The sequence below is a fragment of the Desmodus rotundus genome, chromosome 5 (assembly GCF_022682495.2).
Source record: "Desmodus rotundus isolate HL8 chromosome 5, HLdesRot8A.1, whole genome shotgun sequence".
Taxonomy (NCBI): domain Eukaryota; kingdom Metazoa; phylum Chordata; class Mammalia; order Chiroptera; family Phyllostomidae; genus Desmodus; species Desmodus rotundus.
In genome coordinates, this window is record NC_071391.1 from 50655306 (window position 1) to 50679524 (window position 24219).

Here is a 24219-nt window from a genome sequence, read left to right on the forward strand (position 1 = left end):
GAATGCACCCAAGCAGTTCCTTCATTCACTGCTTCCTTGTCTTGCCGGCAGGAGGGTCAGTCAATGCTGAAAGATACAGTTTGAACCAAGCATATGCGATGCCCACTGCACAATACGCTGAGGTCAGTAGCAAAGGGAGAAAAGAGTACTTCAGCTTCCAGGAGGTGAAAGGGAATACAAATTCACAGAAGACTTCCAGAGGCCCCAGGCCAAGGAGGTAGAAAGTTTCCATCCAATTAAAAAGAGGTTTTTCTTTCCTGCAGAAAAAAGGAGAGAAAGGTCTGATTTAGATGAGTCACTCTGGTTTTGCAAACATGTCTCAGCTAAAGCTTCCCATCTGTGCTGTCTTGATGTGAAGCACAGCCAAAGCCAGAGTCAAGAGTGCATTACATTTCACATTTAGAAAAAACGGTAATGATAGACCGTTACCTCAACAACCCAAATGTACCCAACCATCATCCACTTATGCTGTCACTTAGCTGAAGCTCTGAGAGAGAATTAGCTATGTATTTGGAAGAGAAAAGAGGGCTAGATGCTGTGATGTTAAAATAAGAACCTGGCAACAATATATAATTTTTTGTTTTGGTAAAAAAACGTAAAATTTGCTATTTTATTGTTACCATTTTTAAGTATACAATCCAGTACCATTGAGCATACTGACAAAAAGCTGTACAACCATTACCACTATCTACTTTCAAAACACAAATTTTTTTGTGTTTTTTTAATCACAAACACAAAAAAACCCCAAACCAAAAATAAACAAAAAACCTCTGAAACATTTTCATCACCCCTAAGGGAGTCTCTGGGAACATTAAGCAGGAACTCCCCATTCCCCCTCACCCCGTTCCCACAACCACTAACCCACTCTGTCTCTGCATTTGCCCATTCTAGATCCCTTTTGTGTCTGGCTTATTTCACTTAGCCTGAGTTTTCAAGGTTCGTCCATACTGTAGCATATAGCCGAACTTCATTCCTCTTTCCAGCTGAGTAATATTCTCTCACACACACGATTTTGTTTATCCATTCACTCGTTGATGGACACTTGGGTTCTTTTCACCTTTTGGCTACTGTGAATAACGCCGTAATGAGCACTCGTGCACAAGTATCTGTTTCAGAACCTGTTTTCAGTTCTCTTGTGTATACATCTAGGAGTGGGAATGCTGGGTCATACTGTTATAACTGAGTTTTAAAACAAGTAAATATATAAAGTTTTATGAACACATTCTGATACAAACCATAAGAAAGTATTAAAAAATTATACAGATATTACAGAAAGTTTAGAAAAGAAAAGCTTTCCTTCCATGATTCTATTCCATCTGTAATTCTAAGATATGTAAGAATTTTGACTCACAATGCATATTTTATATTCCATTTTTTAGTTCTCATATAAGGTTCTTTCTTTTAATTCCAGAGAGAGAGAAGGAAGGGATAGAGGGAGAGGGAGGGGGAGGGGGAGGGAGAGGGAGAGAGAGATATCCACTGGTTGCTTCACATATGTGCCCCAACAGGGGACCAAACCCGCCACCTAGGCATGTGTCCTCACCAGGAATCAAACCCATGACCTCTGTTTAGCAGATTACACTCCAACCAAGTGACCACATGGGCTGGGGCAAGTTCTCATATAAGGTTTTATAAGCTGGTTAGTCCCTCCTCAAATATTCCCCCAAACTAAAGATATGACCTATCTTTGGTAGACATGTCAGAGTAATGGGATTATGGGTAATGTCTCCCTCTATTTCCTGATCTTCCTTTTTTAAAATTTTTATTGTTATTCAATTACAGTTGTATGCCTTTTCTCCCCATCCCTCCACCCCACCCCAGCCAACCCCCCTCCCTCCCCCACCTCCACCCTCCCCGTTGATTTGGTCTATGTGTCCTTTATAGTAGTTCCTATAATCCCCTCTCCCCACTGTCCTGTTCCCACTCCCCCCTGGCTATTGTTCGATTGTTCTTAACTTCAATGTCTCTGGTTAATTTTGTTTGCTTTTTTCTTTTGTTGATTATGTTCCAGTTAAAGGTGAGATCATACGGTATTTGTCCCTCACCGCCTGGCTTATTTCACTTAGCATAATGCTCTCCAGTTCCATCCATGCTGTTGCAAAGGGTATAAGCTCCTTCTTTCTCTCTGCTGCATAGAATTACATTGTGTAAATGTACCATAGTTTTTGGATCCACTCGTTTGCTGATGGGCACTTAGGTTGCTTCCAGTACTTGGCTATTGTAAATTGTGCTGCTATGAACATTGGGGTGCATAGGTTCTTTTGGATTGGTGTTTCAGGGTTCTTAGGGTAAAATCCCAGCAGCGGAATTGCTGGGTCAAAGGGCAGTTCCATTTTTAGTTTTCTGAGGAAATTCCATACTGTTTTCCACAGTGGCCTCACCAGTCTGCATTCCCACCAACAGTGCACTAGGGTTCCCTTTTCTCTGCATCCTCTCCAACATTTGTTTGTGGATTTGTTTATGTTGGCCACTTTGACTGGTGTGAGATGGTACCTCATTGTGGTTTTAATTTGCATCTCTCTGATGGCTAGTGATGCTGAGCATCTTTTCATATGTCTCTGGGCCCTCTGTATGTCTTCCTTGGAGAAGCGTCTGTTCAAGTTCTTTGCCCATTTTTTAATTGGGTTGTTGGTCTTTCTGGAGTGGAGTCGTGTGAGTTGTTTATATATTTTGGAGATCAGGCCCTTGTCTGAGGTATCATTGGCAAATATGTTTTCCCATACTGTTGGTTCTCTTTTCATTTTAATGCTGTTTTCTTTAGCCATGCAGAAGCTTTTTATTTTGATGAGGTCCCATTTGTTTATTCTTTCCTTTATGTCCCTGGCTTTAGGGGATGTGTCTGTGAGGATGTTGCTGCGTGGAATGTTTGAGATTTTCTTGCCAATGTTCTCCTCTAGGACTTTTATGGCGTTACGACTTATATTTAAATCTTTTATCCATCTTGAATTTATTTTTGTGTATGGCGTAAGTTGGTGATCGAGTTTCATTTTTTTGCACATAGCTGTCCAGTTCTCCCAATACCATTTGTTGAAGAGGCTGTTTTTGCTCCATTTTATGCTCTTGCCTCCTTTGTCAAATATTAACTGACCGTAAAGACTTTTGAGTTTATTTCTGGGGTCTCTGTTCTGTTCCATTGGTCTATGTGCCTGTTTTTATGCCAGTACCAGGCTGTTTTGATTACAGTGGCCTTGTAATACAGTTTGATATCAGGTATTGTGATCCCTCTTGTTTTGTTCTTCTTTCTCAAAATTGCTGCAGCTACTCGGGGTCGTTTATGATTCCATATGAATTTCTGAAATGTTTGTTCTATATCTGTGAAATATGTCATGGGTACTTTAATAGGGATTGCATTGAATCTATAAATCTCTTTGGGTAGTATGGACATTTTGATGATGTTAATTCTTCCAATCCATGAGCATGGTACATGCTTCCTGATTTTCTATAATGTTGTTATATTACTGTTACTAAAAATAATTTTTAAAAGGCTTATTGCACATTTAAGAGCAAACATTTCACAAGATTAAATATAATTTTAAATGTATTTTTTGTATTACCTGAATAGAGTCTTCAGTGAGGAAATACTGTAGATGGTAAATAGTAACATGAGTAAGATTTTAATAGGAAGTTCTGTTAAGAGATGAAAAACAAAAACAGATGACAATTTAGTTGATAAGAGAAAGGTCTGTGAGACTTCAGGCACTATAAACACACTGGCACCGCTATATAGTACTAGTAATGCTCTTTGAGCTTGATTGTGCATTTTTGTGACATCTAAAAATACTAAGAGCTAGGGACAGACTGCAGGTTTTACTTAAGAGAATGGATGAGCTCTCTCCTTCTAAGAGACTTTAAAGTCATTTAAATGAGACAGTATTGATTTCTAGGCTCTGATGGAAAGGGCATAGCAATCAAATCTACCGCTCTAAAAGAAGCTGTTTTACCTGGTGCAGTGAATAGCAGAGGGAAGAGGGAATAGTGTCCTGTTGTTGTCAGAATTAGAAAAATTGAAGCATCTCTTGCTTTTCCCACAGACAGAAGGCTAAAAATAAAAAATTTTCATAATAAATTCCTTGAAACAACAAATGAAACGTACATCTGCAAATAGCTTGAATAAACTGCCTCTATTATCATTTCTAGAACTGGCTTAAGCATAGTATAACATAGTACTCTTTGCTACAAGTCAAATTCAATTGAGAACATTAAGTGTTTAGTGGGAAACTTCAAGCAATTGATAGAAGGATGTAACACACTGCATGGGGGAATATTCAGAAAAGAATCTTGCTGCCTTGTGTAACTGCCTGCTTCCAAGAAAGCACTACTGTGGGCTTGGGAGCGGCCCAGTGGTGGGCAGCCAGGAAACAGAGCTTGGCAGTTTAATTTCCAACCCTACAGCTGTTCTTTCAGACAATGCCCTGAGCCTGCTGGTGTTCAATATAAATTGTAACTAAAGATATTAGAAATTTTGCTCTATTTTTTAATTTGGAAACTCCAAGTTGCTAAATGATCCCAGACAAGCCATATGCTGGCCTGACAAATTTGCTTAAGGTTCTTTCAGAGCCTAAATGATTTCTCTCAGGACTTAAGAAAAATCTCAAGAAAAAAAGGCAAATTCTATTACCATCTATCTATGTACTGGGTTTCGCTTATATACAAAATGGACACCACACCATTTAAAATGCATTTTTAGTATGGCACAGTGAGAAGATCATAGGACTCAGGTTTAAGTCCTACTCTGCTGCTTGCTGGCTGTGTGGCTTTGAATAAGTCACTTAAACTCTCTGAGCCCCAGTTGCTGCAGATGTTAGGAGAGGGGATGATATTCATTTATTCTAATTATCTTAAAGGTTGTTGTGAGGCTCAGAAGAGCACAAAAAGAAAACGAAACCCCCCATATCAGAGTTCTGAGGAATCGGAATGCTGCACAATGGACTCAATCCTCCCCTTAAGTAACAACACTTAGCAAGGAACAGTGGCCCTTACTTTCTCGGATGTGATGACACCAAAGCCCACGCTTTTTTCCTACTATGCTGCCACTCAGTACCAGCTCTAACAGCCTGGGGTCATGGTGCTCAATCACTGCAGTACCACTTACACCAAAATATGCAGGAACAGTATGCCCAATTTTGCATGCCTTAGAACCTTTACAGGTTGCAAGGATCCAAAGTTAAGCATCCCCCTGTAATGTGTTAGTATAAACCTGTTCCTGTGATCTCGGCATTTGCCACCCCACTGAGCATGTCAAGAAGGGACATCAAATAGAAAACAACAGAACTGCATTGAAATACTCCAGAAATGCTGACGGACTGAGCTTACCTCATTGGGAGAACTGCTAGCAGGATGGCTTTCTCATGCACGTGCCACCCAAACATGAAGGAGCTCAAGGCACAAAGGATGAGACATCGGAGAAAGCCTCTGGGCCCTTGGGGTTTAAACCAAAGACAGAAAATAGAGGGCTAGAAACAACAGGCAAAGAGGAAACTTCAGTATCACTTGAAACAGGCATCACAGAAACATTGTTCAGGTGAATATAGCTGGCATCATCTCTGAAAAACAGATCTTAAGACTATTTGCCGGGTAGCGGAGTAAAAAAAAAAAAAAAAAGACTATTTGCCATTAAAACTGATATGATTCATCACTTTGTAAAGTCCACCAAAAATTAACTGAGCCAAAAAAGGGCATTCAGATATATAATTCATTAAAATTAGTAAGAAATGATACTGAGTTTGAAGATATCCAGTATAACCCCTTACATCTTCATAATTAGTTAATTAATAGTCACTGAACCTATAGGTCAAACTACTAAAGTTCACAGATTATTTTGTGGCTAATTATACATTAGATTTTACCACATTAATAAATAAACACCTAGCTTTGTGGGCTGGAGTATAATTTACAATAAAACTGTGGCCTTCCATAAGCAGCTTACAAGTCTGAGGTGTTAGTGGAAAGTTTTACCTCAGAGCACGTGAACAAGGAGGCCACAGAACCTAATTCCCGACCAGTCCTGCCCCGGAATTCTGGGGGGTCGGGTGTCTCGACAGTAGGCTCGATCATTTAGAAGCCAAAATTAAAGCTGAGTGTAATTATAGGTAGGATTGAGGTATTTCTATTGAATTTTCCTAAAATTATGCCTCGAATCGAAGGCATCAGGATCACTAGCAAATAAAACCAATACGAATAAAGCCTCTAACAGCACCTGACTCAGATTCCTCTCTGATGCTCAAAGAGCCACCGCGGACTCTCTCCTCATCCACGTCCGTGCAGTCCCAGACAGCTCGGGACTTCTGCTCAGTCAGCATGGATGGGAACAGCATAAACCCCGGACGTCCCCACGACAAACGTCCTCCTCCTTCTCCACCATGTGGCCCGTGCTCCCTCCTCCGGGGGCTTTTCTTTTTCCTCATCCCACTGGCCATCCTTCCTTCCAGTGTTCAAAGTTCATCTAAGACAGGGGTGTCCAACTCATTTTCACCAGGGGCCACATCAGCCTTGCGGTTGCCTTCAAAGGGCCGAACGTAATTTTAGGACTGTATAGATGTAACTACTCCTTAACAGTTAAGTGAGAGCTTGGTGCTGCCGCCGGGCAGAAACTAGGTGCCGGGCCAGGTAAAACAAGGTGGGGGGCCGAATCCGGCCCGCGGGCCGTGTGTTTGCCACCTGTGCTCTAAGAAGTGCTAGGCAGTGCCTCAATCTGCAGCAGGGTCACAGCCCTGGAATTTACGCTACCGTTGAAAAAACTTCAAAGTTGAAATTTAACCACACAGAAGCGAAGCGGAGAAACCTCGAGAAATGCGTACTACCGGTGAGTTCTTACCGATATGGCGATCAGAGTGCAGAGGAGGGTGGCCATGGGCGTCACTGAGGGAAGTACTGTGTGTTGGAACTGCTGAACCAAACCACTTGTCATCGAGGCCTTAGGGATCTTGTTGGGATCGAGAAGTTTCAATTTTAAACCTATACAGTAAGTAGACATTTTATTTTGTTTTGATCAATGATATGCCATATTTTACCAATCAATTCCTTGAGAAAAAATCATAAGCTACAACATCTTATAACTAGTTCAAAGTTAAAATTTCACTAACTCAATTCTGTGTTATTCTACTTAAAATGCTGCTGGTTTTGAGATTATGCCATACAAGGAGCTGTCTGTATTGAAACTGGAAATCTGTGCAGCTTAACGGGGCCTTGTTGGCAGGCGATGTGAAGAGCAATCTGCTCCCATCCCTACAGCGAAGTGAGCTTTCTGAAATACAGGTCTGACTGTGTCACAGCCCAGCTTTGAACTGTTCACTGCCTCCAGGATCAAGTCCATACCCTAAACATGGCATACAGTGCCTTCCATGACCTAGCCCCTTCCTGCCTCGCCAGCCTTAGCTCCTCGATTTTGTTACATGTGACGTGGCCACAGTGACCTGACATACCATTCTCAACACTTATGTCCCTTTGTACAGGCTATTCCCTTTGCTTAGAATAACCTACCCACTTTGCAAAGTTAACTCCTAATTCCCCTCCTCATCTGAGAAAGCTCCTACATCAAGAAATAAAGCTGATTTTGTTGTGGGCCGGGTGTACCTTGCACATGTCTCTACTGTTCACCACACTACACTGTATCTGCTTACACGCTCATTTCCTCTATTGAACTGGGGGTTCCTTAAAGGCTGGAATGATGAGTAATTCATTCCTATCCCCAGCACATCGGAGTTCAAGAAATGCTTATTAAATGAACCAAGTCTGAGGGTGATGATGCAAGCCCCGTCCTAAAGCAGTTGATAGGACGGTCAGGGGTAGTCTGAGACATAGCCCTGCGTAATGCTACTGAAAATCTGTGAAATGTGGGAACAGTACATACTACCAAAATATTGTCTAGTCATCCCCCTCTTCGCTTTTCCTTCAGCCTAATGATTCTCTCTTAAGGCTAACGGCAATCTCCCTGAAACATACTTGCCTCATATGCCACAGACTTTCCACTAAGACAGCTTTAAGACAGATGCGGGAAATCAGCAGTTTGCTGACTTAGACAGGCAAGTGACCCTTGTACCTTACCCCATCCTAGTTGTTTAAAGCTTTTTTGAAGTATGTTAAGAAACTACTTTTTAAGAATGCCATGTATATCAAAACTAGATTCACAGTGGATGAAAGATAGGACCAAATTAGGATTTCCTACAAGTACCTTTCAAAACCAGTAACACCAGCCCCCATGCACTAAGCACCTACAATGGGCCAAGGGACTTGCAGCCATTACTTTTAGCCCCCTGAGGCACACAGAATGGGGTAACTTGCCCAAAGCCACCAACCAGTAAGTAGTGGGACTGATGTCAGTTCTGTCTACTTCCAGAGCCTCTGCTACTGCCGACACAGCATTTCTTTACTGCTGCGTTTGCTTCACACACCATGCTTCGTGGAGACCAGTACCATGATCTCCTTACTACAGTGAGGAAAGCAAAACTAGAGGCATTAAATACTTGCACAGTGCCTTGCAGCCAGCAATTTATGCAGGTGGGCCTCCAACCAAAGCATCAGATTCTAGATGAGGAGTTGATAAACTCTAGATGGAGAGCCAAATCCAGCCTGTAACCTGTTTTGGCATGGCCCGGAAGCTCTGAATGGATTTTTACATTTTATAGGTTATAAACAAACAAACATCTACGTGGTCTGCAAAGCCTAAGATATTTGTTAACTGGCCCATTGCAGAAAGTTTCCATATCTTCCTCTCAACCCGGCCACCTCCCGTAGAGCTAGGCTGTACTCACAAATGAAGACTGTGAGTTATTTTCAGTAGAACCATCTCAGGTATAAATTACCTTTCATCACAATCCAAACTTAAAACCACAGCCCAGGTTTTCCGTTTCTGCTCATCTCATGCTGAAGCGCATGGCTACCACTTCCCTTACTGGTTTAGTACTTACAGAGCCACAACTTACACACCCTTCTGGCCTGCTTCTCCCCATACTTAAGTTTAAGAGTAGGATTAACTATTGAAGGGTGTTTTATTTATGGCAAAAACGACTTTAAAAAAATGTCTAAATATTTAATTTTTTCCACAAGGAAAGGATCGACAACCTCATTGCCACCAAGAGCTTTCATAAGACACACAGTCTGTTCACTGCACTGAAGACTCCCTAGAAGAACCACCCCCGTTCATTCTGACCGCTGAAATGCAGGGCTGGGGCACAAGCGTTCAACCTCATTCAAAACACACAGCCGGGTTTTTCATTTCTCAACGGGATAAGCCCTTTCAGCGTTCAGAGTCTGCGTGAGAAAGCTTGCTACCGTACCGATGACAGACAGCACCTTATCCAAAGCACTGTACAAAGCCCAGAAGTTTGGAGCCCAGTACGCATGGCAGAGGCCCCGCTTGAAAGGGAAGAGCCGGGAAAAGACTTGAGGCAGTTGGTTCTGTTGAAAAGAGATTAAACAGTGATCAATCTTTTCCAAATTCAAAAAGAGAACCATGTCTTTGGCACAGTATATAGACAGTTATGAGGTCTGAGTTTCAGTCTTTATTCCTTCAAGTAAAGACTGTCATCCTGAGCAGTTAACAGAACCTCTTCTGTCTAATCTTCTGATCTGTGCAGCAACAAGATACACAAAAGTACTTCGAATATCATCCAATACTATTATGATAACAGTGTAAGAATGGAAGCATTTATGAGGCACAAAGGAGAAAGGCTGCAGCTTATCCACGTCTCCTGAAGAGAAGGCGACAGCAGGGAAGACTGCACAAGAGGCAGTGCTTTCTAGTTTTAGCACAAATTAAAATTAATTGGCTGAATTCAGGGTGAGGGAAGAAGGGAAAAATATACTTGCTGAACATTTCTAACATTCTAGGCACTTTAGAATGCTGTCAGTGAATGACTGTGGAAGTGCCTCAAGGAATACCATCCCTGTGTTTAGAGAGTCATACTGAAGAGCTGTAAAAAAGGACTAGTTTTGCCTATTTTATATTCTTAAATTTATTGTCTTTCTAAACAACAACAAAAACCACGTATTACTTTATAAAAAAGAAAAGGCTTACCAAGGCTAGGAAAGGGCCCAATGAAAGAGCAGAAACTAGAAACACAATCAGCCCCAGGGAAATAAAGCGGGCATAACTGAAACTGTTCCATCGAACGGACCCATCTACAAAAAAGAAACATCCTCATTAAACAGGAGCATGGAAAACCGTAACTTATATGTACCATGCATGTGCTGAGACTGGAAGGATCCCCTGATAATACGCCAATCAATCTTCATGATGTGGCAAGAGCAGAGAAGTGAGAACGGGTCAGGGGTTAGGGATCAATAGCTGAGAGGCAGCTGTTGTGCTTCATGTAACCTCACCAAGCAAAGACAGATAGAAAAGATACTGGGTTGGCCAAAAAGTTCGTTTGGGTTTTTTTCTGTATGATGGCTCTAGTAATGTTTAGTTGTCTTTAACTTTTTTTGAAACAATTTTGTTAGATGGTATTGTGACAACTGTCATATCAGTGTGTACTTTTTAAAAAACTTATCAAAACTGGTTAATTACTGTGCAGGCATTTTAATATTGAAGATGGGAGAAAATAAGCAACAATTTTGGCATATTATGCTTTATTATTTCAAGAAAGGTAAAAATACAACTGATATGCCAAAGATCTGGGCAGTGTATGGAGAAGGTGATCGAATGCGTCAAAAGTGGTTTGCGAAGTTTTGTGCTGGAGATCTCTCGCTGGATGATGCTCCATGGTCGGGTAGACCAGTTTAAGTTGATAGTGATAAAATCGAGACATTACTTGAGAACAATCAATGTTATACCCCATGGGAGATAGCTGACATACTCAAAATATGTAAGTTAATAAAGTTATTGGTGAAAATGAAAAATGTGTCTTTTATTTTACGGGAAAAAACTAAACGAACTTTCTGGCCACCCGATAACATACGAGATTTGCCATTCTCACTAACACTTGCCTGGTTTATTTGCAGTGAAGCAGTAAGATCGTAGCAGATATACACCATAGGCAGGGGCTACGTAGAGGTAGATGTGCTTGAAATGTAGGAGAACAGCAAAGAGAAATGCTCCTTCCATGTGCCTTTTCTGGGAGATTTAAAAGGGAAACATCACTTTAAAATTCAGGGTAAATTAAATGCAGCAATGTAGTGTCCTGGATTGCATCCTGGAACAGAAAAAGGACATTAAATCTGAATGTATCAAAATTGGTTTCTCAGTCTGATAAACATACAACAGTTACATAAGATGGTGACATGGGGGGAAATGGGCAAGGGATACAAGAACAATCTGTACTATCGTTGTAACCTTTATGTAAATCTAAAATTATTTCAATAAATATGTTGAACAATAAAAAATACCAGAGATGGTCGCACAACAATGTGAATGTACTTAACGTTACTGAACTGTCGTAAAAATGAGTAAGGAAGTAAATTTTATGTTGTGTATTTTACCACAATTAAAAAAAATACAAATGTTTTAAACATGTTAAAATTAAATCCTTTTAATTGTTCTTGTACACTGACATAATATAGAAAAGTAAGAGTCCCAGATATTTATAATTTCCCCATCTCAGACAACAAGGCATTGCATACCAGATCATAAGACACTGTGAAGGGAATGAAGTGTAAAATTACGAAAAAATACATATTTTTAAAGATATATCCTGAAATACTTAACAAATGAAACATGTCTGAGATGCATTTCAAAATAATCCTTTGTGTGTGCATATGTGTAGAACACCATGCTATTTTCTTTACTTTTGTGTGTGATTTAAATTTTCTAAGATGAAAAAAATTTAAAAATTCAGGCAAATATTCTATATGCACTATAAGGTGAATATAGGCAAGTAATTCCACCTAGCTCTTATACTGAGTCTAGTGGGTTCATAAATTCCTTATTTATTTAACGAATATTTATTAAGTTCTAAGCTTGATGCTGAGGTACAGGGCACATCATCCTAACAACGCACTACGAATTCTCCCTAAGGAACCGGAGCCCAGAGAATTAAATTACCCTCACCCCCTTACAAAGTTTTACAAAAGCTGGAGTTGACTTCTGGAGACGAGGAATGAGTTTGAATGAATACATACAATGCTGTGCTACCAAACATTTATTTAAATCCCGTATTATAGATCAGGTAACATACAGTATTATCAGGCTGAAGGCATGAAGGGCAGTAATGGATCCTGACAAAGTACTGAAGAGAACTAAAGGTATTCTGATTAAAAACAGAAACGCCCAAGTTGACTAGGACTACAGAAGTGTGAATTCTACCTACCTTCCAGGAACTCTGGAAGGATCAAATGAGATAACGTCCCGGGGCTCAGCAAAGGGGACTGTCAGAGGGACCCCGGAAGGCCAGGGCCCTTCTCTCACTTGTCTCATCAGGTGTGGTCTGGAATAGATGAGTTGGGAATAGTAAGGAAAAGAGTGAGATGGTTCCAGATCTCTCTTCACCAGTTTTATAATTTAAGATTCAGAGAAGGTCTAGCTGGTTCTATAGCTAAACTTCAGTTGATTTGTTCAACAACCATTTATTGAACACCAATTATGTTCTAAGTCCTGGGTGGTTTTTTTATGGTTAAAAACGTATTCAGACACTTGCGGCTGACAAATAACTTCAAAACAGATTATCAAATGTGATCTTTCCAAAGTCCCTGTGAGGTAGGTAACCCCATTTAACAAATAAAAATGTACGAGAGGTAAATTTCACTTTACGGATGAGAAAACAGAGGCTGAGAGGATTAAATGACTTGCACTGGGTTAATGGTTCCCAGACCAAGCAGCTTATTAAAATTCCCTGGAGATTCCCAACGCACAATCCCAGTGATTCTGATTCAGTCTACAGAGGGGTGACCTAAAAATCTGAATTTCTGATTTCCCCCTCTGTAAAAAGGAGGCTAATAATTATAGCAACCTCACAAAATACTGGGTTGACCAAAAAGTCTATTTAGTGTTTTCTGTAAAATAAAAGACACACTTTTCATTTTCACCAGTAACTTTATTGATTTGGATATTTTGAGTACGTCAGTTATCTCCTGCTATTGGCTTCTAGTGGGTAGAGGCCAGGGGTGCTGCAAAACACCTTCCAATGCATAAGACAGCCCCGCAGCAAAAAATTATTTGGCCAAAATGTCAATAGTGCCAAGAAACTTAGCAAACCACTTTGGACATGTTCGATCAATCACAGCACCTTCTCCATACAACTCACTTTTTTGCATTTAGTTGCGTTTTTACCTTTCTTGAAATAATAAAGCATAATATACCTAAAATGTTTCATATTTTCTTTTTATTTTCAATATTAAAATGGCTGCAGAGTAATTCACAAATTTTGGTAAGGTTTTAAAAAAATTGCACACTGATATGACAGTTGGCACAATACCATCTAACAAAATTGTTTCAAATGAAATTAAAGACAACTAAGTGCTACTAGAGCCATCATTAGGAAAAAACTAAATGAACTTTTTGGCCAACCCAGTAGTTGCAAGGTTTGTTCAATAAAATGTTATATAAAATGTACCTAACCTGGAGCAGACAATGCACTTGAGTAACTCCTATTTGAGCTGTCCCCAACTTTTTTTGGTACCAGGGACCCATTTCGTGGAAGACAATTTTACCACGGACCGGGGATGGGGGAGTGGTTTGGGGGTACAGGAAGGAGGATGGTTTCAGGATGATTCAAGCGCTCACCTCCTGTTGTGTGTCCCGGTTCCTAACAGGCCCCCAACCTGTATCCATCCACGGCCTGGAGGTTGGGGTCCCCTGAATAGGGTCAGTCAGCATTTCAACCCAGGTCTTCGGTTCCAAATCCCATACTTTCCATTACACTATACTATAGGCTTCTGATGGTAGAGCCCCACCATAATAGTAATTACATTGTAAAAACTGGTGAAGATTTCATTTCTAGATAAACAATCTCAACCAAGTGTAGACTCTCAAGTGCACTTCAGGACTGCCATACTCTAACAAGTTTTTAGAATACATTTTTTTTCATCTGTAAAATGAAGAAAGTTGTCAAGAGAGAAGACGAAATGTGTGCCCTGACTGGTGTTGCTCGGTGGGAGTCCTGCAGACTGAAAGGTCTCTAGGTCGATGCCTGGTCAGAGCACACGCCCCACTGGTGGCATGCGTGAGGCAACCCTTTGTTGCTTCTCTCCCTTCTCCCCTCTCTAAAAATAAATGATAAATTTATTTTTTAAAGAGAGAAGATGGAATTTGTGAAAAATACTCAATAAAAGTTGTTATCGCACTTGGTAACTCAAACAGTTGGTCAAATAAATTTACCCATCACTCACTACCACGTAGCCTTTATAAGCTAAAAAACAAACTTAAGGGGGAAGAGTCTAATTAGCCTATTTTGTGTTTACCTGAAATAATCGTGCAATGGAGAGTAGCATTAATCCAAATAAAAAGCCGTTGTACTGGAAATGAATATCTGAAAACAGGTCAAGGAAAGACAACAAAGGATACCAGGTCCATAATGAACTGTGCCAATAGACCGAGTTTAAAAATTGCAAGTGCCTTCTGAGTAGGTAAAGACAAAAATATTTCTACCAGTTTGGATATCTCATAATGTGTTTTCTATAAAGTCATACCCTGGACAAACTCTCAAATTAAGATTTATATTAAAGAAGAAAACCAGAAAACTTTCCCATGTTTTTACCTTAAAGACCCAGCTGCTAAAGGGAAAAAAATTTTTTGTTTTGTTTTTTAGAATTAGCGACAAATTTAGAATTTGTTTTTTAGAAAAACGAAGGGACCTAATAGCCAACGAGGACCACTAGCAGACAGCACTCCACTGTTTCAGAGTCTGCGTACGACCTTATTCATTCCTTATTCATTAAGCCTCACGATGAACCTATAAGGGAGTCTCAGCTCAGAGACATTCATCTACTATGGCCTAAAGCTACTGTGATGACATCACTAGGACCTGAGTCCAGGTCAAACTTAAAGCAAAGTCTGGGGTATTTTCCTCCGTGCCAGGCTACTTCTATGAAAACTGTAAAAAAAAAAAAAAAATTAAGCTTCTATTATTAGGGTTTCAGAACTTTGCTTGTTAATTTGTGGTCAGCCGAGCTTGCAGAAAAGCATGAAGACCTGTCTGTTCCCATATGCAACACTGTGATATGCTCTTTCCTATAAAAGGTATTAGAATAATGTGCTATAAAACTGTTTAATAACTATGTGTTAGATTAATTTAAAGACAGTTAATAAATCCTAGTATATTGCTTTACTTTTGGTTTAACTGGTTCTCGCATATTACCACTACATTATCAGGGACAAAGTTCTCTAACAGAGCCCAGTGAAGTTGGGCAGGCTACAGTTTTGGGAACCCCCACCCACTCCACGCGCATATCCAAAGTAGCTCGTGTATCAGAATCACCATCAGAGAAAAAATTAATCTTACAATATATAACAGAATAAGGGAATAGAATGTAACTGTCAAGGATACGGTCCACAATTAACAACCCAAAGTTCCACAGCAGTAATACTGACAGAATAAACTTTGGCTTCTCTGTAAGTTCTTTACCTGCTTTTTTCCCATCAATGCATTTACAGCACCTACATTGAAAAACCAGGAAAGAATCAGAAACAACTTTGATCTTCATTAGAACATCACTCTGCTTCTACAGGGTACACTGTGCCACGCTCTGGTGCATTTATTAGCCATTCCTCACAAAGCGGTCCGTGCATTTTTGACTGCTTTAAAAGGTGACAGTAGAAACAAAGACCTCAGGGATGGTTCCATGTCTCTTTCTCAGCTATGCTGCTTTGAAACAAAGTCTTTACACTCAGTACAATTAAAAAACAACAACAACAACCCAATACAAAAACAACAAACAAATCCCTGCTATCAAAACCCCAAAAGTAAGGATTTTGAGAATTGAGAGGGCACACACTATTTCAGCCCTTAAGAGTGAAAAATGCAGACCTAGGTGATGTGGCACTGTAAATTATATATCACCATGCCAGCCACATGAAGAGAGCTTCCGGAGTTTAGGAGGGGGTGGCAGAGGGGAAGAAAGACAGAGCCAGGAACTTGTACCTCCTGTTGTCCAAATCATTTGAAGTCCAAATAATTTTAAATACCCTTCTGTAAAAATGTATGTTATTTAAAGGTAGAGATATACATACTATAAACGACTATCAGCTGATCCCATTCTTGTTTTGTAAAGGTTATATTCAGACACAGACAAGAGACTGAAGTAACAGGCCCCAGACTGTTGTTGGCGATAGCTGTGAGTGGAGGAGTACGGGTCATTGTCACTTTGTGCGTGTTACGTGCTTTTCTGTTTTCCAGAACTTTACAATGAGGATGTATTAGTCTATAAAAAATTTTAAAAAATGTGTTTCACTTGAGTATTGGCATATTCTATACAACAAAAAAAGAGATACAATAAAGATGCAATGAAAGATCAGTAAAAGATGCCTGCTTTTCCCCTAAGGAGCCTGTTTCCTTAGAGATAGGGGCCTTACAAGGTAATCAAGAAAATTAAGTAAGTTACTAATTCATACATAGTGCCTGGTTCTGGGAACTGGCACATAGATTTCAACAACTTTTACCTTACTTAAGTGCTCTCTCTACACTGAAGATGGACTGGAATGCTACTCACGCTCTCTTTCTGCCTGATCCCTGGGAGCTTGAATTCAAACAACTGAGTTGAAAGAAGTACATTACAAATCACCTTTCCTTCCAACTCTTGTGAGGTCATAAACAGACTGAAAGTTAGGGTCTCAAACAGGAGTTACGCCATGAACATAAGCAGGGGTCAAGACATTCCGAAGGGACTCTTTCCCAAATGGGGTGAGGGCTTCGTCTAGAGGGCCTCACACACAGATACGACCGACGTATGACCAGGGTCACTGCTCTGTCGTAAGCATTCTGCTAGGCTTCAGTATCATGACAGAATAGAAAGCAACAATAACCAAAAACTTGCTACTGGAGGTCATTGTGCAAAACCTTCTATATATATGTATTTAACTACTTAGAATTAACTTATAGGTAAAAGATATGGAACAAAAATATAAAACATGAATATAACATTAGTAGAGAGTCTTCATGAAGGAAGAATTCAGAACACAACTAAAAGCACTCTATAAGATTTCTTGAGTCCACTAGGATGGAAACCCCACTGGTAGTTAGCACAAAGCATGTGTGTACGTGAGTGTGTAGGGTAGGTCATGGGAGCCGTGGGGGGGCCTGCTGTGAGGGAGGAAAGAGAAGCACATAGAGCCATCTGGGCAGGAGAAATGGTCTTGGAACTCTGCCTGGGACTACCTTTCACCACACTCAATCACTTGTTCTACCTCTGCCCTATAGCCCCACCGTCTCCCCCATTTTCTTCCATAAAATTCAGGTAGGCTGCTTACTGGAATGATTCACTGTGCAGTTTAAAACACAACACAGTTTTGGACTGCTCTGAAACTTGCTATTATATGAACTCTGTTTTCCCCAAATGAGTTGTAAGTTCATAATATAATTATTTTCTCAACACCTTCCACACAAAATGACATTCTCAGACTTACTCATGCACAGCGTACACAAAGAGTGCATCCGTGAAGATGACGGAAAACCTCTGGAAAAGAATGGTCTTTGAGCTGTTGTAATTCAGGTTATGGACATTCAGCATCTCTTGATCAAAATATTTGGCAACATGTGACAGGGCACACTCAAACCATGCAAAAAAAGGGGGGTAATCCAAGGTCCACTCTGAAGTTGCCTGTGGTAAAAATTGAAGATAGAACATATCCTAAGGAATGGAATAAACAAACGGGGTGCAAAGATCCTCAGGTTTTTAAAAAAGCACATGAAACTGCATTTAAAACATGTCACAAATAGAAATAATTTCTATGTTAACACTGAGCAGAACATCAGAACCCATATCCTAAGTATGATCTTCAATTTCTGTAGAGTCAACTATAGCTCAAAAGAAATTAACCTCAACCCTTATAATAATAAACTTGATTATGACAGAGTGCTAACTTGGGTTTAAGTTCCGTCTCAGAGACTTACTTAGCTTCCCTATTTGTAGAATGAGTATCATATGCAGTTTAATAATTCTACCAGAAATATAAATACAGACATGGTTTTTATAAATAATAGAAGAGAATGGTTTTTACATTACCAGATGTCTACACATCACATTTGATCATTCCTTTCCCTATAAATTGTAAAACATTAGGGAAAGATGGGACCACAGAAATAATTCATCCCAAATCCTCATTTGCCAGATGAGAAACTAAGGCTCGGACAAACGAAACATACTGTGGCAGAGCCAGGCCTAGAACCAATTTTTTATTGTCCCAATCCAATGTGCTTTCAAAAAGGATGTGACAAATATTATAATTACGAATTTACCATTTGGGAAACTCTTTCCGAAGGGACTCCCTAACAGTGCTACAGGGCAGAACTGAAGAAAGAACATGCGTTTTATAAAGATTTATTTGACCTATGATCACATGGAAAACTGTTTTAACATCTATAATACTTTATGATTTCATACATCATTCATGAAAAAAACAAAAAACAAAAAAGGTGAAAGTTAAAACTTACCTCATAATACCACTGTGATATTGGCAAACTGTGAGTGATAGCAAGCCAGTTTCGGTGTACTTCAAAATCTGTGGAATGGCTATTCGAAACAATCAGATGAATCAAATGAGATTTTGTAACATTTATCAATTTCACATATCTAACATTATATTTTTAATGGTCCAACACCCCTACATAATGACAGCTCATCGTTTTTTAAAGAAACTAAGAGGCAATACGTAATCCTCAAACACCTCATTTATCTGGAAGCCAGATCTCCTTCTGGAAAAGTTGGGAAACTTCAAGTGAAAAGGGTTTCAGAGTTACCTAAAGTGCTTACCAGCCCTGGCTGGTGTGGCTCAACGGACTGAGTACTGGCCTGAGCACTGGTTACTGGTTTGATTTGCAGTCAGGGCACATGCCTGGGTTGTGGGCCAGGTCCCCAGTAGGGGGCGTGTGAGAGGCAACCACACATTGATGTTGCCTTCTCTTTCTCCCTCCCTTCCCTAAAAATAAATAAATAAAATCTTTAAAAAATAAAAGGCTGACCAAGAGCCCATACATTTTCTTAAGGAAGGCCCCCAGGCTGTTGTTCCGCGGTGACTAACTTGTTCACAAAGACTTCTAACAAGATTCATTACTGGAAAAGCCCTCATATACAAGCTGGATGGATTGTCAAGGATGAGGAGTTCATTAGCCAATGAAGGTGGGAAAAGTCTCCTGTCTTGTTTTCCCATGTTGCCAAAATCTCTGTTTCCTGTTTTCTCCCTCACTATGTATGAATATAGTCAAGCATCTCCCCTGTAGGGGAGATAAAATTTCCCCTTATTACCTTCTAGGTTCTGTGACTAATCTAAGAATTAAATTGACCTAAGACAGATTAATAGGAGAAAAACGCCAATTAAAATTTTTTTAAGGATGAAAAAAATTTTTTTAGAGAGAGGGGAAGGGAGAAAAAAGAGGGAGAGAAACATCTATTCCGTTGCCTATTGCATGTCCCCAACCCAAGCCTTTCAGTGTGTGAGATGATGCCTAAACCACTGAGCCACACCAGTCATGGCAAAAAAAAAAAGCCAATTTTAATTAATGACGTTATGTACATGAGCCCCAAAAGATATGAAAAAAATATGGTACTCAAAAGGCACCGAATGATTGAGCCTTATATACCATCCTCAGCTAAGTGAAGGGGTAAGGATCTGGGTCTTCAAAGGCAGAACAGGAATTTGTGGGAAGGTGGGAAGAACAAATGTTTGGTAAACACAGGTTGCCCTGCTAGGTAGACAAGTCTCTTAGGTGACAAAGTGATTTCTGTTATAGCTCCTTCTAATACAGGCTCCCTTTCTAATGTAAACTTCCCTTACAAAAGGGAAACTTCTGTTTTCAGAGCTTCTCCTGTGCCTGCAGGTTCTCAAGATCATAAATCCAAAATAACCCTTATGCCAAAGACTCATATTTTGGAGTGGCATGCTCTGCTACCCTTCTCCCCTCTCTCGTACAATTTTTGTTTGTTCACTGCACGTCTAGCACAGCACCTGATGCATGGACAGGGTCAATACATTCTTGTCACATTAACCACTCACCAATGCCACTGAGTCCCACAGCAAAACCCGATTTACACTTTCCAAGTTTTACACAACCTTTCCCCAGTGACAACCCTCTCCTGAGTTTCCTAGCCAACTCCTAAGTCTCTTTCATTGCCATCCATACGAACATTCACCAAAACTGATGAATATTATGTATTTATGTTCTCCTAGGTTCTGTTCTCGGTCCTCTTTTAATGCAATTTACTGGATGATCTTATTCACACTTATTGCTTCCACTATCAACTGTATAATGATGATTCCCAAATCACAATATACAACCTCAGTCTCTTCCTGAATTATAGAGGCAGACATCTCCAACTTCCTGCTGATGAACTCCCTACTGACAATGTCACCTGAATTTCTTACAGATTCTTCAAAATTGCAATTCACAACTGATCTAGTGACCTAGCAATTTCATTTCTAGGTACATATAGTATAGTCAACAGAAATGCATACATGTTTATATACCAAAGACAGGTATTGGGTGTGTCTTCACACCTCCAGTTGTCAGTGCTTCAGAGCCCTTCCTGACACCCAATCTAAAATAAGTCCCCCTTGTTAGTCCCCTTATAGGATCCTATTTTTTTCCTTCATAACACTTAACACATGATTATGTAATTACATACTTGCATTGATTTGTTTCTAGAACTGTTATCCTCATTAAACAATACCCTTTAAAGGGTTAAGGGCTACACCCATTTTGTCTTCCCCTCTAGTGCCTAGCCACAGTAACTAGTACATAATAAAGCAGGTAGTATACAATTTGTTAATACATTTACATTTATCCTACAGCTTCTATCTCACGTCCCAGGGGTTTTCAGTTTGAGAAGCAGAGTATCAACTACAATTATATATGTTCTTAATCCTGGATCAGTATTAAGAGCAGTATTCAAACAACCCTGAAGACACATTTATAGGCTGAAGTAACAAAAGCAAGAAACATCACCTTATATGCACAGACCTACATTTAAAAAAAATCTCTTTGATTGATTTGAAAGGAATTTCCTACAGTTTGGATTTTTCCAATTTCTTTTTAAACAAATGGAAAGATGTTTATCTGCTTTCAATTATGCAGAAGATGCAAGTGATTAACCCCTTCTTTTCCCAGGTCCCTATTAAGTCATTTTGCTGAACCTGCTTATATTGCTTATATAAATTATTGCTTATATTATATTGCTTTTATGGCTTATATAGTTACAAATATGCATCAGTGTAGATGGACATTCTACACATACAAATCTTCCCTACTCAAATCAATAAAAGGTAAGTCATCAAGATACCAATAAACCAAAGGATACCAGTAAACCAAACCCTTAACAGGGAGGGTAGGGAAAAAAGAAATGAGGGGAAAAGTCAAGGGAGAAAAGTTAGCAAGCATGAACAGAAAATGAAAGCTAATGTAATAAATATCGAGTACCCACTGTATACACATTACCACTTGGTGGATGCTCCCTGACTGGTTTCCACATTCTCAGTCTTGGCCCTGCATCCATTTTTTATACTGCAGTCTAAACCCTGTGTTACCTGACCACTGCCTACCTCATCCTGTGCCACTCACCTCCTCACTTACTGCTCTTGGACCACATGGCCACCTTCTGTTCCCAAAGTGGCCTTTGCACTTGTTCTTTCCTATGCCTAAACTGATTTTCACATTGCTTATTCTTTTTCAATCTTTGGATTTTAACTCAAAACATCGCCTCCTAAAGGAAAGCCTTGCCCCGTAGTCACAACCTGAAACTTTCGTGTTGCCTCCACCAACTCCACCCTTGCAAAAGCGGTATCTTTCTCTGCGCTGCATCTCCAGGATTTAAGAACAGTGCCGAGCACAGTAGGAAGCTGATAAAACACTAGCTGGATGAATAGTGGAGGTGTGTGTTCTTAATCTGCGTATTAAGAATGAGGACTCTGAGGTTCAGAAACATTAAAAGGCAAGGCCTGGCCGGAACCCATACGTCCAGGGCTAAGATCTAGTTCTAAATTCAAATAACAATCAATCGGTGGACTGTGAAGCTTAGCAAAAGGTAAGAGGCGGCTATACAACTTCCAAGTTCCCTTTCCTTCTCACACTCGGGGTCATCTACACTTCTCTCTCCCGCCCTGACCGACCGCGAGACTCCTTGCCCAGCCCCTGGCCGTGTGGACCCCTTACTAGGTGGGGATGAGAAGGCACTTGAGAAGAGTCACCCCGAGTACCAATGCCGAAAACCAGCTGCCACCACTCGCTGCAAAACCGAGTGCTGCCATTACTGTCGAGACCCTCGCCTTCCACCGACTCGGTCCTCTTCCGGGCTCCCGCGCGTGCGGGGAAGGTCCTCTGAGCTGGCTCCCTGGGCTGCGCGCATGCGCCAAGTTGCCCCGCCCCCCTGGAGGCAGCGCTCCGGCGTTTAAACCTCCTGCTCAGCGTCATTTCACCGTCCTCCTTCACTCGCGACCTGGTGGGTCTTCGTTCGCCTGCGCGGGTCTTTGAGGCGACCAGTTAAGTTTCATTTATCACTTCACTATTTTTTTCTTTTTGCTTCCCCCTTCTTCCACCCACCCCGTTACTTCATTCTTAAGTACAAGTAGTAAGACCCGGAGCAGTATAAATCTGCTCCGGGTCTTAATTTTGCCCGGCGTTGGGCAAAAATCAATACCAGTGCGTGGAGAACTGTCTCTCCTAGAGACTTTCACGTGCTAGAGAGGGAGACAGAATGGTAGTGAGAGTTACAACAGGAGCATGAGCTGCGGGTAGAGAATGGTATGAGCAAATATGCAGAGGTGAAAAACGTTCTGTGCTTTTACAACTCTGAGCTAGGGCCCTGGTGCAGAACCTGCCCGAGTGATGGAACCCTTTCTGGAGGCAGGCTAGAGTCTAGTGCTTCTCACACTTACTGTACAGATAACTTGTTAAAATGCAGATTCTGATTCAGTAGGCCTCACACACTCCTGGATCATGTCAATGCAGCTGGCATCTGGGCCATAAAGGCCGAGGCACAAAGAATGGAGTTAAGTCTTGTTTCGCTCATGTGCTCTCTGATTTTGGACAAATGACTAATCTCTCTTAACTTTGTTTTTCTTTTTTTGTAAATAGGGGATAAAAGTGGTGCCTACCTCATAAAGTAGTTGTGAGGATTAAATGGGGATGCATGTAAATTGCTTGATATGATGCTGGCACAGAATAAATGTTCAATAAATAATGTTTCAGAGAAGTTGAGTACCTTGTTGAAAGATGCACAGCAGGTAGACAGCGTCGCTCTCCTCATATGAGCTTATGCCTTCCCACAACTTCAAATGCCAACCACGTGAATATTACACTCCAATTTATATCTCAAGGTCAGGCTTCTTCCACTCTAGACCCTAAGTCCAACTGCCTGCCTGACATCTCTTAGGTGTTTTAAAGACACCCTACATTTGAGTTTCCTACTGCTGTTATAGTATTACTACAAACTTAAAGCATAATTTCAAAACAACACAAATTTATTCTTTTATAGTTTTGAAGATCAGAAGTCTAAAATCAATCTCACTAAGGCTAAAGTCAAGGTGTCATTAAGGTTGGTGTCTTCTGGAGGCTCTGAGGGGACAATTTTATTTTTTGGCTTTGAGAAGTAGGCTGCTTTCCTTGGCTTCTACCTCTGGTTTCTATTGTCACATCTTTTACTTTTCTGGACCCAAATCTCCCTCTGTATCCCTCTTAAAAGGATACTTGTGATTGCCTCTAGGGGTCACATGGATAATTCAAGGTAATGTCCCATCTCAAAGTATTCAAGTTAATCACACCTGTAAAGTTTCTTTTGACATGGAAGGTAATATTGACAGATTCCAGGGGTTAGGACACAGGTATTTTTGGAGCCCATTATTCAGTTTACCACACACCTCAAACTCAATATATCCAAAACTGAACTCATGATCTTTCAATATTATCCATTCAGAGTATGACATCAACCACACAGTTGTTCCCCTCCCCTCCCCTACACCTGCAAGATCACTTGATCTTACTAACTCAACACCCACTCCCAATCTCCTTTTCCCTTTTCCATTTCCTCTAAAGAATCTAGAAAAGTTAAACAGTTGGTCTTCCAGTTTCCCTGGCAGCTAGGAGTGGCCTGATGACATAGTTTTGTCTAGTAAGACTTATGCAGAAGTCTGCTGGGAGGTTT

At 40.4% G+C, this 24219-nt stretch overlaps 1 protein-coding gene across 8 annotated transcripts; it reads right to left on the reverse strand.

Moving 5' to 3' along the window:
- Nucleotides 1–10: 10 nt before the first annotated feature.
- ALG8 (ALG8 alpha-1,3-glucosyltransferase) lies at nt 11–22389 on the reverse strand. 8 transcript variants are annotated; one of them, XM_071221465.1, is made up of 13 exons: nt 22233–22389; nt 18522–18600; nt 17495–17688; nt 15420–15529; nt 14335–14402; nt 10927–11053; nt 10016–10119; nt 9276–9396; nt 6815–6913; nt 5314–5419; nt 3942–4039; nt 3555–3627; nt 11–257 (listed from the first exon to the last, which is right to left on the reverse strand). In XM_071221465.1, exons 1-13 carry the CDS (start codon nt 22325–22327, stop codon nt 26–28), a joined length of 1506 nt encoding a protein of 501 aa, XP_071077566.1. In that variant the 5' UTR covers nt 22328–22389; the 3' UTR covers nt 11–25. The 8 variants fall into 8 exon arrangements, with proteins under 8 accessions (XP_071077566.1, XP_024428459.2, XP_045037937.1 ...); XM_024572691.3 differs by having other exon boundaries at nt 5314–5453; nt 6815–6954; XM_045182002.2 differs by having other exon boundaries at nt 5314–5453; nt 6815–6954; nt 22277–22386.
- Nucleotides 22390–24219: the final 1830 nt, after the last annotated feature.

Bases quoted from the DNA above. Each gene is read 5' to 3' on its own strand.
- ALG8 (XM_024572691.3), bottom strand. From the start codon at position 22,327: ATGGCAGCACTCGGTTTTGCAGCGAGTGGTGGCAGCTGGTTTTCGGCA. The intron at 15,530-17,494 runs GTAAGTCTGAGA...TTTTCAATGTAG, and splicing joins TTTGTGTACGCTGTGCATGA to GTGCTGTAAATGCATTGATG. The intron at 11,054-14,334 runs GTAAACACAAAA...TAAATCTCCCAG, and splicing joins CCATTGCACGATTATTTCAG to AAAAGGCACATGGAAGGAGC.